This window comes from Chrysemys picta, chromosome 3 (genome assembly GCF_011386835.1).
Source record: "Chrysemys picta bellii isolate R12L10 chromosome 3, ASM1138683v2, whole genome shotgun sequence".
NCBI lineage: Eukaryota > Metazoa > Chordata > Testudines > Emydidae > Chrysemys > Chrysemys picta.
Window position 1 is genome coordinate 134,009,678 of NC_088793.1, and position 13,502 is coordinate 134,023,179.

General features: G+C 45.5%; 1 protein-coding gene across 3 annotated transcripts in view; it reads right to left on the reverse strand.

Annotated features, from left to right (window-relative positions):
- The window catches only part of GNG4 (G protein subunit gamma 4), a 41,455-nt gene that overhangs the window by 12,237 nt on the left and 15,716 nt on the right, over positions 1 to 13,502 (reverse strand). For 2 of the 3 annotated variants that reach the window (XM_005291191.4, XM_042848371.2), the window contains exon 2: positions 1,151 to 1,259. In XM_005291191.4, the coding sequence (XP_005291248.1) occupies positions 1,151 to 1,249 (99 nt within the window). In that variant the 5' untranslated portion in view covers positions 1,250 to 1,259. Of the gene's footprint in view, positions 1 to 1,150; positions 1,260 to 11,379; positions 11,495 to 13,502 lie in introns of all 3 variants that reach the window. The other variant, XM_042848370.2, reaches the window with a different exon arrangement.

The following is a 13,502-nucleotide window of genomic DNA, read 5'->3' on the forward strand; positions in this document are numbered from 1 at the left end:
CCTTTAGGGGTGGTGAGGTTATTAAATGGGGGGTCACGAGCTGTCAGTCTCCACCCTAAATCCCGCTTTGCCTCCAGCATTTATAATTGTGTTAAATATATTTAAAAGTTTTTAATTTATAAGGAGGGTTGCACTCAAGGCTTGCTATGTGAAAGGGATCATCAGTACAAAAGTTTGAGAACCACTGCTCCAGACATAATCTCTCTCACCATGGACCAGGAGCACTCACCCTCCCCACCCATGGGATCAAAGTAGGTCTGAGTTTTATGATCGGCTGTGGGCATTGCACTAGTTGCCTTTTTCTTTGGGGCTAAGAAGGAATTTTTCACTCACTGGCAGATTGACTGAGGCAGGATGTTTTTTCGCCTTCCTTGCAGCAGGGCAGGACCCCGGTGGGGTATTTAATGAGGGTAGGTCAAGTTCTTGCAACTTATCAGCTATCCAGTGCAGGTCCTAATTCCATAAGCGGTACAGTTCCCTGATAAATTGGAGTTGGGAATCTGGGGGAAGGGAGTTGGCATTCCTAAAGTCTAGTACAGCAATGAGACGACCCCCCCCCACCTCCTTTCACCCTCATAGAGGGGAGGGTGGTGGGGTGCAAGCAATGGGCGAGTTGGGTAGAGCTGATGATAGCCCTTCCAAATAGGTGAGAATGATTAAGGAAAGAATGAATACCTACACTATATGATTTATTGATGAATATTTCCCAGATGAGTTAATAAAATCGTGGCCCAATTAACCCACATCCCTTGAATTTTGTCTTTCTTCCTGCCGGGTTAGGATAATGCACCTACATTTAACTGCAGGAGCAAATCTGAGTACCTGTGCCTCAAACCACCTGATTGTGGGTGCAGACCAGGTAGTTAGAGATGCAAGTACTTCTATTTCACCTGTTATTATTTACTGATGTACACTGTACCCACACACACACAAAAAAAGTAGGCTGGGCATCAGTCCTTTGAGAAGTACCCTGATTAAAGTCAGATGGAATCAATTATAAACCATTGTTTTTTCATGTTATTATTCTTTGAACATTATTTCATATATCACAATGCAAAGTACTCAGTTAAGGATTTTCTGAAGTACTGAAGGTGAAATTTTACTACACAAAAGTAAAGAGCAATTTCAGAACAACATTGACTCAATTTACCTTTATCCTGTCCATGTATGCTTCCATTTTTAACTGCTCCACAGCTTTTCTTGCTTGAGATATATTGGTTGTGTTGTTATTAGACATGATTTCCTTCATTCTGTTTTCCCTAGAACAGTCAAAGTTAAAGCATTTGAAAAGTTGCTTTTCTAAACAGATTCTTACAGGCTTGGTTAGGAGTACACTTGTTTAATGTAATATAGCAATCAGACTACAGTTAACTCTCCCTAGACTAACAAAATAAAATTAAATGTAAAGTTACCATTGCTAGACTGCATAACTACAAATGTAAACCACATAAGGCGAGGAAATAAGTACCTGTAGTTGTTCAACGATCCATCTATACTCAATTCCCCTGTTCATCATCTACCATCCTCCCCACATATTTGCACCCTCAACCACAACTCTGAGCATAACTAATATGCCAAATCACAAATACAAGTTTCTACACAGAAACTACTTAATTAAGATTGCCAACACAGATCATGCATTCATATAATACAAATACATCTCAACCACCATTTGCAATTTTATTCCAGGCCTCACTTACACACACTAATACAAAGCCACATACAGATCTGTTGTACATATGATTTATGAAAGCCACACCATCCTGATATCAGTCATCAAAACAGATGACCTTTTTAAGCAATAAGAATAGTAATAGTTAAGACTGCTCACAGGTTGTTCAGGAAGAGTGCTAGAGATAAGAGTAATGGAAGAGAAGCAATCAAGGTTGTAAAGGGGAATTAAGGAGTTGAGCATAGATGGAGCATTCAACTAGATACGTTCATGCAGTATAGGTTCATCAGTGGCTATTAGACAGGATGGGCAGGGATGGTGTCCCTAGTCTCTGCTTGCCAGAAGCTGGGAATGGGTGATAGGGAATGGATCACTTGATGATTACCTGTTCTGTTCATTCCCTCTGTGCCACCTGGCAGCGGCCACTGTTGGAAGACAGGATACTGGGCTAGATGGACCTTTGGTCTGACCCAGCATGGCCGTTCTTATGTTCAAAGACTTAACTGCTTATTTTCCCTGTTTTTTATGGTTTCCATGATTGGGATATGTACTTTCCCAGCCTAAACACAAAACAACCCCCCATTCAGGGTACATCTACACTACAGGGGGGAGTCGATTTAAGATACGCAAATTCAGCTACGTGAATAGCGTAGCTGAATTCGACATATTGCAGCCGACTTACCCCGCTGTGAGGACGGCGGCAAAATCGACTTCTGCGGCTTTCTGTCGACGGCGCTTACTCCCACCTCCGCTGGTGGAGTAAGAGCGTTGATTTGGGGACCGATTGTCGCGTCCCAACGGGACGTGATAAATCGATCCCCGAGAGGTCGATTTCTACCCGCCGATTCAGGCGGGTAGTGTAGACCTAGCCTCAGTGTAGGAATTACCCTGCTTTTAAAAACAAATTATCAACTTTGATATCTGTCTGCAAACTATGAAGGTAACAAAGATAAGATGGGTGAGGTAGAATCTTTTATTGGACCAACTTCTGTTGGTGACAGAGAGAAGCTTTGAGTTTATACAGAGCTCTTCTTCAGGTCAGGGAAATGTACTCAGTGTCACAGCCAAAGACAAGGTGAAATAGATTATTCAGCATAAAGAGTTAACACATGTTGCAAGAAACCATTCAAGGTGAAGTGGGTAGTTAACACCTCTGCAATCACAGGACAGAGGGTTAATAGGTTACAGATTGTTGTAATAAGCCATATAAATCCACTGTTTTTGGGTCTGTGATTTTTAGTGTCTAGCAACGCTACCAATTTAAGCTTCCAGGCCCATCTTTTGAAGGTGTTGTGCAGGTTTCCTCTGAGGATGATGACAGAGGTCACATATGGAGTGATCGTTCAGTGAAGTGTTCATCAACAGGTGATATGGTGTTTTTATCTTTTATCATTTTTCTGTCAGTGTAGTGATTGTTTCGTTTCACCCACACAGTTGTTCTTGTGGCATTTAGTGTACTCAGTACTGGGTTTACCATGGCTCCGGTGGCACCGTGGGTCCACGCCCACACGCCCACATCCAGCCTGGGCCAAAGCCCAGCAATGTGAAGAATCAGCAGCTTCCCTGTGCCAGCTGAAACACTCAGCAGCCTGAGAAGCGCAGTGCGCAGGTGCAAAAGGGACGGGGTGTTGCAGGGTGTGCTGGGAGTTGTAGTTTGCACGCCACTGTGTTCCGCTGGGACCTGCGCTGCCAGCTGCAGTACTAGTCCCAGAATGCCCCGCACCATGCTACCAACCACCCCAACTGAAGTGGTCTGAACGGATCAAAAAGAAACCCCAAGCAAGGAAATGGTCTGGTGCAGGGAGAGGGTTCCCTGCATTAATCCCGCTGAGCTCCTGGCTCCCCCCATCCCTCTCCTGGAGTGGTGGGGAGCTGGGGGCAGCCCCCCAATGAACATGATGCCGGGGGCTCCTGGGCACTGTCTCGATCCTGCACTTCACAGTGGGGGTTGGTTATCTGTGGTCCCTGGGAGCAGGGCGGGTGGTGACAGTGGGGCTTGTCAGTGCTGGCTGCCACGCCCCCTGCCAGTGGAAATGCCCAGAAACTGCCCCCCTGCACTCTGGGGAGAGGAGGGGGTGCAGCCCAGTTTTGGGGAAAAGGGGCAGTTGTGGGGCAAGTCAGGGTGCGATGGGGGAGCTGGTGGTGACTCCATGTGGGGGGTGTAGGAGAAGCAGGGTGTTATGGTGGTGGTTGGCAGAGGGAGGGAGGGGAGTGTCTGTGTTGAAGATGGGGGTTTACTCAGTGTGTGGGGGGTAGTAGAAGAGAGAGAGGTGACAGCCCTGGGGTGAAAGCGTGTGTGAGGGGGTGGGCAGTAGCAGGGACATTGAGGAGAGCCTTTGTTAGGAGGTTAGTTGTGTGGGATGGGGACAGTAGGAGGGACCAGGGGGAGAGCCCAGGTGTGAAGATTAGGGTAGGAGCTTGAGGCTGGATTGTGGCAGCCTTTGTGGTATAGTGTGTGTTTTCTCTCTGTGTTTTTCCCTGCAAAAAGCAACAGAGGGTCCTGTGGCACCTTTGAGACTAACAGAAGTATTGGGAGCATAAGCTTTCGTGGGTAAGAACCTCACTTCTTCAGATGCAAATAATGGAAATCTCCAGAGGCAGGTATAAATCAGTATGGAGATAACGTTATCTTATGCTCCCAATACTTCTGTTAGTCTCAAAGGTGCCACAGGACCCTCAGTCTGAATCTGTAAAAAGCAACAAACACGGCTACCCCTCTGATACTTTCCCTGCAAAAGATGAGCACCAGTAATTTTCCTCCCCACATTCTGCCCCAAAGTTTTGTAAACATTATTGTACCAAAGTAGAAAATGCAGCTTTAAAAAATGTATTTACAAAACACAACTTTGTGTGGAGGAGGAAGTGGTTGTGGTAGGGAGATGCAGGTGTGACACCACTGACAGCTACATCCAGGCTTAATATGGCTCATCAGTGTTGTAATTAAACATTGTGTTCCGGGCCCCAAGCAGGCCATGAGTGTTTAAAAAAAAAAAAGACAAAACTAACAAACAACCCCCTCCCACACAAACCAAATTCAGTGGTATTCTGGGTACATTGATGTTAGCCCAGTTTGTTCTCTATAGGCAGAGTGTGGCTTCAACTATCTTATTTTGTTTTTGAATAAATGTTTTCATCCCCATCCCGGCAATACCACATTTACTATGCATCAATGGTGCTGGCACGCTGGGCCCACACTTGGAAGGGGCCCAACACAACCACATGGGGGCCCTCAAATATGTTTGTCACTGGGCTCACAAAAAGTTAATCCAGCCCTGAGTGTACTGGATGAGTTACACCACATATTGTGATGTGAATTTGTAGGACACATGGGTCTTGAAAGATGTGTGTGTGTGGGGGGGGAAGTAATTGATCACAGTAGCAGCGGAGGTATGTCTGCAGGTTTTGCGTCTGTTCTGGCATGGTCTAGTACTGTTTTGCGTTGGTGGGTCCTGGTCTGTGGGGAGCTTGCTTCTCATGATGAGCTAGATGAGGTTTGGGAGTTGTTAAAAGGTCATATGAGGGGGGTTTGGGAAAGATTTCTTTCAGAATGGGGTCTCCATTGAGTAGGGGTTGTAATTCTTTAATGATACCCCAGATGGATTCCACATCTTAACACTTAAGACTGTATAAACCAAATAAGGAAACTCCCCCAGAGAAATAATTGCATCATAGATCAGGCCACCCAAATACTCCAAGAGAACCTTATAGGCCTAGCTTGACATAAGGAACTTGCCTCATTTCTTAGTGAGCATAATTGGGAAAGTGAACGAAAGGTTAAGTTGTAAATAGGGACTTGACAAACAGTGTGCGGGATGTTTGTGCAAGCAAAGATAAGCAGCCACATCTTGATGGTAGGGACTATGAACAAGATTACATTCCAGGTTTAAGATCAGTTTCCATGACACAGTACATGGACAGAGCATGCTGTACATGGATTGGTTCTTGCAAAGTAATCAATCCAATAATGAGCGAATTAATGTATAGCAAATGCAATGTAATGTGTAAATGTATATAAAGGAAGAGGTTGTCTGTGTAACTTTGGATGAGGGGTACACCCTATATCTTTTCCCCTAACACTGGAGTCTAATCAACTCAAGGTACATCTACACTACAGGGGGGAGTCGATTTAAGATACGCAAATTCAGCTACGTGAATAGCGTAGCTGAATTCGACGTATCGCAGCCGACTTACCCCGCTGTGAGGACGGCGGCAAAATCGACTTCTGCGGCTTTCTGTCGACGGCGCTTACTCCCACCTCCGCTGGTGGAGTAAGAGCGTCGATTCGGGGACCGATTGTCGCGTCCCATAAATCGATCCCCGAGAGGTCGATTTCTACCCGCCGATTCAGGCGGGTAGTGTAGACCTAGCCTCAGTGTAGCTTTGTTGTATGGCATTGCCAAATAAAGGAACCTGAGTGATGAAATCCAGAGTCAAACTGAGTTTTTGGATCCCAGCGAACTGGATGAAGTGTTCTCTTAGAACTGGACAAGTGGAAAAAGTCTCTAAGGGAATCCCAACAAACCTGCTTCAATATGAAAAAAACCCCAACTGTCCTACCACACGCTCCTAGGTGTCACCTATCACCCCCCCACTTGTGGTGTGCTTTTTGGGGCTGAAGTGAGTAGAGTGGAAGCAGGGCTATATGGGAGGTAAGCAAGGGAAAATAGTGGGTCCTGAGGAGCAGCTCTGGTCCAACAAGGCAAGGGGAACTCGACCACTACACCCAACTCTGGCTCACCCTTAGTGCCCCGCCCTCCCAAACAGGTGGCCTGTGACATTAGGGAGCCAAGTGTCTCTGTGCCAAAGAGCTGGAAGTTGAAAGGTTACACTGAAACTGCTGCTCCCACGTGTACTGATGTAGTAGCACCTCGGGGAGGGGAGCTGAGAGCTTTTGGTCAATAAGGCTTCAATACAGACGCAGATTGGTGTTGGCCATGTTGGAGAGCTGTGGCAGCAGCACTAGATAGGCATGCAGACACTAAGTTCAGATATCAGTGCTTGAAGGGATCCCCCCTACAGTGCTGCTGCACAGTGACTGAGGGGACAAAAGGTATGTTTTGTGCAATACAACAGTTCACTATGTCATCTCTAGAAACCTGGGTTCAAGTGTGCTTAGGTAATTTTATCCAAGTCCCCTAATTTGCATACAATTCAGTAAAATTATACTCCGTGAGGAATTCTGTGCTACTACACATGCATAATTAATGAGCCACACATTTTTAAGTTTCTGAGCAGAAATAAGCTTGTGCTGAAATGTTGCTTCAGTTCTGCCTTTTTCCCACCAGAGGGCGCTGTGGCGCAAGAACAGCAGCAGCTCCCAGCAGACAATAACTCCTGCAGTTATGCCTTTTGCAATAGAACACAGCAACACCTCCCAGCCAGTGAGGGAAGAGAAAGAGCCTGCCTTCTTCGCAGCACCTGTCAGGACCGGCTCTAGGCACCAGCAAACCAAGCACGTGCTTGGGGAGGCACAATTCCAGGAGCGGCATTCCGGGAGGTTTTTTTTTTTTTTTTTTGCGCGCTTCGGCAGTTGCGCTCTTGGAGGGGTTTTTTGTTGTTGCTGCTTGGAGAGGCAAAAAACCTAGAGCCCGCCCTGCAGGCCAGGTCATGAGACGGGGCTAGGGGGAAATAGACAGTGTGGGGTGCTAGGGGATGTCAGACAGGGGCTCATAAGGGCTAGTGGGGGATGACAGATTGGGGCAGGGGAGTGGAGGCACAGGGCCACAGGGGTGAGAGAGGTGAAGGGCCACATGGTGATGGGGCAGGGGGCACAGAGCTACATGGGGACGGCGGTGGCTGAGTGGGGGTGTAGGGCCACATAGGGACAGGGGGAGGGGTACAGAGCCACATGGGGATGGGGGGGAGTGGGTGTCAGAGTGGGGGTGGAGGGACATATGTGGAGAGGGGCTACAAGGACACATGGGGGGGAGGATACAGGAACACATGGGAACAGGGGCAGATGTGCCTGACTGAATGGGAGAGGCTAGGGGTCAGCCAAGGTCTGCATGGGGGAAGCTCTCTAACAATCCCTCTCCGCCCCCCCAAAAAACCTGTTTCATACTTTTCCCACCCATACCCAACAGCCCTCCAAGTTCACACCCAGGCTCCTTTCCAGCAATTACTTCCCTCTCCCTCAGCTCCTCAGTTACCTCTAACTCCCCCAAGCCTTTGCACTACTTCTGAGGGGTGCGAGAAATACAATTAAATGAATTATTACCCTGGGTTCTGTATTAATATACCTACTAAGGAATCTATTTGTCAAAAAACATTTCCTGAAGCTTTTTTGTTGTCTGTATTGTTAGACATACTTGCTGATACGTACTGTGAAATAAATGACCAAAAATAATTGAAACTGGTGTGATAATATTGTGTTATTTTGACAAATAAAATATGCAGAATTTTAAAATATTGTACGCAGAAAGTTTAATTTTTAAGACCTAATTCAACTTCCATTGAAATCAGTGGAAAGACTGCAATTAACTACAACTGGATCAGATTCAAGTATTAAGAGGTGCTCTGGATTTCAGGAGCATTAGTACTGACATCTGGTGAGATCTACCATAATGGTGGCGATGTCCAATCAGAAAATATATATATTTGTTTAAGGCCATAGATGTGCATGGCACTTTACAGGTATAAAGTGAAACAAGTTTCCTGCCCCATGGAGCATAAAAATCAAATATACAAGTTAAATGATGAGTAAATAGAATATACAGGCATTTGCGGGTGGGAAGTGGGTGATTGGGGGGGTGGGGGTGGGCTAAGTTCCCTGTAAGGTGCGCGGCAGCACAGCAGCCTATTTTAGCGCAGTGCAGGCGCTCAGGGAAACCGCTCAGCCGACCTATCGCGACCGGGGAAGGTACACGCCATAGGTGGTGACTTCCTCTCTAGCCGGATGGTGCTCAACCCCCCCACTCTGCCCCAGGCCCCACCCCCCTCCCCTGAGCATACCCCATCCCTGCTCCTCCCCCTCCTGCCCAGAGCTTCCTACACACCGTGAAACAGCTGTTTGCGGCGGACCAGAGGCACTGGGAGGGAGAGAGAGGAGTTGGTTAGCGGGGCTGCCGGCAAACAGTAGGTGCTGGGAGGGAGGGAGAGGAGTTGGTCAGTGGGGGTTGCTGGCAGGTGAGAGGTGCTGGGGGGCGGGGGGAGCTTGTCTGCCCTGGAGCACCCACAGAGTTGGCAGCTATGGGGGTACTCCTCCCCCAACTCAGCCCGGCCCTGCTATGGCCGGGGTGCCTATCCCATGGCCCCAGCCCTGGAGCTGCTGCGGTGGGGAGAGGCGCCTCTTCCCCTTCCCAGCCCAGGTGCTGTAATGGGGAGAGAGAGCTGGGGGGAGTCCTCTATCCCTGCCATAGCCCCAGAGCACCCTCCTGCACCCCAAACCCTTCATCCCCATCCCCTGCCAGAGCCCTCACACCCCTGCACCCCAACCCTCAGCCCCCTCCCACACTCTGAACCCCTCAGCTCCACCCCCAATGAATTTTGTTATGTGCACCAATACGAAGGTGATGTGTAAACTTTAGGTACTCAGTCAAGTAGCAAACACCTAAATGATTATGAAGACTTCACTCTGTGAAATTCAAATAGCATTATTAAACCACTGGCATACTGAATATCAGTTACACATGGGAAGTAAAGTACAAAACAAAGAAATAATCATGTAAGTAAAGAATGAATTATATAAATAGTTCATAGCAAAGAACCAAACCAATTAATGAGAACACAGTTCATACACTTAAAAGTTCTGAATTAGGCAAGTCTTATTTGTGCATTTGCATCTCAGCAACTCCCTACCAAAAAGACACTCAGCTAATAGGATGCTGAACACCAGCTATATAGAAAACCCTACAATTGAGTAATGCTGAATCTTGCGAGATTATTAGGGGGTCTAGAGAGTAAATTGCACCTAATGGGATGGTAAAATCAACTAAAAGTTAGATTTCAAAAAGCAAGGGGCACAGCTTTTTAATTGTTTTGCATTTCATGAAATCCAAGGGATAAAGACTGCACAAGTACTGTTTCCCCTTCTCTCCATAGCCTCTCTACAGGATTGTGGATCTGTGCAGTAGGATGGAGTGGTAGAATACAAGCATCATAACAAGCCATTTGGAATGGCCAGAACTTTGAGTAAAGCAAGTATATGGATGGTGGGCAATGGCAGCGCACCCATACCCATCAGAGACAGGCAGTGAAGGTGCACCATACTCATCAATAAGGTCAGGAGGAGCTGCCTACCCTTATCAATACTAGTAAACACCAGCATCTGGGAAAAACACACCATTAAATTGTATCAGTTGCATCTCAAGAAGTCAAGAGGCCTTTTAAAAAGACTACACTGTAGTCATTTGTATTTAAACATGTGTTAGTCAGCTGAAATGAATGCTAGACTCCTCTCCTGGGTTCACCTTGACTAGCTAACGTGTTAAAATAAACTTGCCATGTCTAAGCCAGGGTTCCTAAAGGAGTTAGTAAAACTGTTAGCTAACGAATTAAAAAAAACAAAAAACAAAAAATAAAAACCAAACAACTTTTCTCCTAGTCCCTTGGCCTTTGCTTACATCCTACTGCCTTTATTGCTCACGAAGTACAAGATTACCCATTTGGATGAGGTGGTTCCCTCCTCAAATGAAATGAACTGCTCTGGAAGTCAAAACATGTAAGAAAAGAACTCCAAGTGGTTCCATAATACGTGACAAACTTTCAGATTCAAGTTGGCTTTTCTGGTTATAGGGCAGCATGATCCAGTGGGTTCAATGCTGGACTGGGAGTCGGGAGAGCAGAGCTCTAAATCCCAGCTCTGTACTGGACCTGCTCCTTCCAAATCCCTTTACCTCCATGCCTCAGTTTCCCCATCTGTAAAAGTGGGGATAAGGATACATACCCTTGAATGTAAAGCACTATGAGATCTAGAAATATAAAGTGCTTACAAGTACAAAGAATGATATGCAATATAATATTACAGGGCCATAAGCAACTGTTTCCTGTCATTGTTTTGTCCACTGGTAGCAGATAATCTTCATTTTGCTTCGATCCTGTTGATTAGGTGATAGAAGAGGCAGATCCATTTCTATATTTTTTTGCCATAGCACTTAAGTCCTGAGACAAAACTAGAAAGCTAAATTTTATTTGAATAAAAAAAAAAAAGTCATTTAAACTCAGTTGAATTAAATGGCATGAGCAAACCAGCTAATTCTGGTTCCAACTGTTTTTTCAGAAATTCACTCATCCAACCTGTACAGCAAGACACACAGAGTTACAAGCATTACATCACACCACCAGAGCTCAGTGGCTGATCATAGCTGGAAGGCACGACACTATTTCTAGCTCTGATTTTGAAAGATATTTAGGCATCTAATGATTCAAATATAGTTGCCTAGGCACTCTTGAAAATCCACTAAGTGCCAAAATACTTTTAAAAATCTGTCCCTAAGCCTTACAGTGGTGTCACACACACCACACCCTTCTCAGTACTCTGAAAAGGCAAGATTTTCTGAAAGCAAGAACTAGTACGGTAGAACAATAGAAACATAGTAATGTTCTTACTTGGTCTATTCCACTATGCTGTTTCTGGACAGTCAGTGGCAAGGGCCAGAGGTGTCTCAGAAGGCTGTAAACCTGGTGTCACAGAAGGCTGAAAACTTTGTTATCTATTCATGTGTCCAATCTCTTTTTGAACTCCGCTAAAAATTAAACACAGTTCTCACCAAGTAACTTCACAGTACGGTTTTCCTCAGTTCCATGTGCACAAAGTTACCAGGCCAATTGCACCTCTGATCACTCTTGGTCTCTTCAAGTGGACCCCATTCGTATCTCAAGCCTCTAGAATCACAGAATCATAGAATATCAGAGTTGGAAGGGACCTCAGGTCATCTAGTCCAACCCCCTGCTCAAAGCAGGACCAATCCCCAACTAATCCCCAGCTATCACCTGTGTTAGGGTGAAATCACATGATTCTTCCACACACAGACTGGGCTTTGGACTGCATCCCCTGGCATTAACCATGATTATCTCAGCATATCTGACAGACTCAGACCCTGCAGTTCTGTTTCCTCAGGGAGCAATGACTGGTATCCAGTAACGGAGTTTCCTGTGCACTGCTGCCTCCTTCCTTCAGGGCATGCTGGGAACTGCAAGTGCTAGGAACCCTTCAGTTCCCTCCCCCTGACCTTGTCTTCTATTTGCAAGCTGGGCTCTGCCCCTAGTGGCAGCCAATATCTCTGCAGCCCATTTCTGTGGGGAGGAAAGGAAATTTTGCGCACACAACATTAATTTCTGCAAAATCCTGCGCTGCGCAGTGGCTCAAAATTCCCCCAGGAGTAAACTTCAAAGAACGGTCTACATAGCTATTTTTAAAGAGCAAGCATGAATCCCGCTAGCCCAAGTCTGTTGACCTGGCGTGGGAGGCTCACTCCAAAGTACTGTGTAGACAGACCCGTACTCTATTCATACCATTATTACTTATCAATATTTTTAGACTATGCAGTAGCTCCATGTCCACCATATCATGTTTATGTTGTCTCCCGTGCCCTGATGTAAATAATCTAGGTCTCTATAGCTCTGTTAGTGTGGTCAGCTGACATTTTTGATATAGCCTTTTTCAGTCAAGAGGATGTTTTGTTGGTTAGCATATCACATCAAGCAGCTGTTCCCCAATGCCTTCCTTCTGACATGCTGTAGGGGGCTCCTGGGAGCTCCATGATAACATTCTGCCATCCACCTGAAGGGGATTTAGGGATTATTTTTCTGCCTCATACAGGAGTTTACTCCCTTTCTGGATGCTGCTAACTCATCCTTGCCAAAGATGACTAATCTCTAGTGCTTCTGAAGAGCATTTTTTTTTCTTTTGAGGGATCAAAATGTACCAAATGGTGCTTCAAAGTCCAAATTCTGCTCTGATGTTAGCAGGAATTGGACAAATATTTGAGGGTAAAATTTGGCCCTCCATGTTTTTTGGTGCACCATGCACATTTACAGAGCTCGATAAATACTTCTTATTCAGTAATTTTATACCATGCTGTCTCTATATTTTAACAAACAAGGAAAATTTAAGTATCAGGGGGTAGCCGTGTTAGTCTGTATCTACAAAAACAACAAGGAGTCTGGTGGCACCTTAAAGACTAACAGATTTATTTGGGCATAAGCTTTCGTGGGTAAAAACCTCACTTCTTCGGATGCAAAATTTAGGAAAATTTAGCTGGTCAGCTCTTCATTGCCAGGGCTTTGTCATTTTAAATATGCAGCACCACTGGTTTTCAGATAAGCTATATTAAAAAAAGGAAGATTTGAAGCCATTGTACAAATTTTCCTCTGCTTCAGAATATAATCTTAAACCAAGTGAGTGTGCTACAGAACTAGATCTAAGAAGCCATCTATTTACTTATGTCTTCTTGCAGCAACTGAGATTGGTTGGGCTGGAATTATTGAAGATCATGTAGGATAATCTTAAGAGATTGGGAGCTGTGGCTTTCCTTCAGAGGCCCATAACTTTACTGTCTTCAACGCTACATCTGTGGTGTCCTTAGGATTTCTTTTCTCAAATCAGTTCTATAATTTATTGGGCCATGCAGAAGACTAGGACTAAGCCCAGTCATGCCAACTTTTTTTCATACAAGTAGTCCTGTTGATTTCAATGGGACTGGCCAGTGGCCCTATGAGTTAAGATTATTCATACGGATAATGGTTTGCAACTTAGACCCAACACTGCAAGGAAGTCCCTATTGCATTAGGACAATGAACAGCCAAACCTAGAGTCTTGCAGTTGTTTGATGAAGGATAAACATACTGAAGGACTCACAGAAACAAGAGTTAGAAGGTCTGCTGTTGCAGA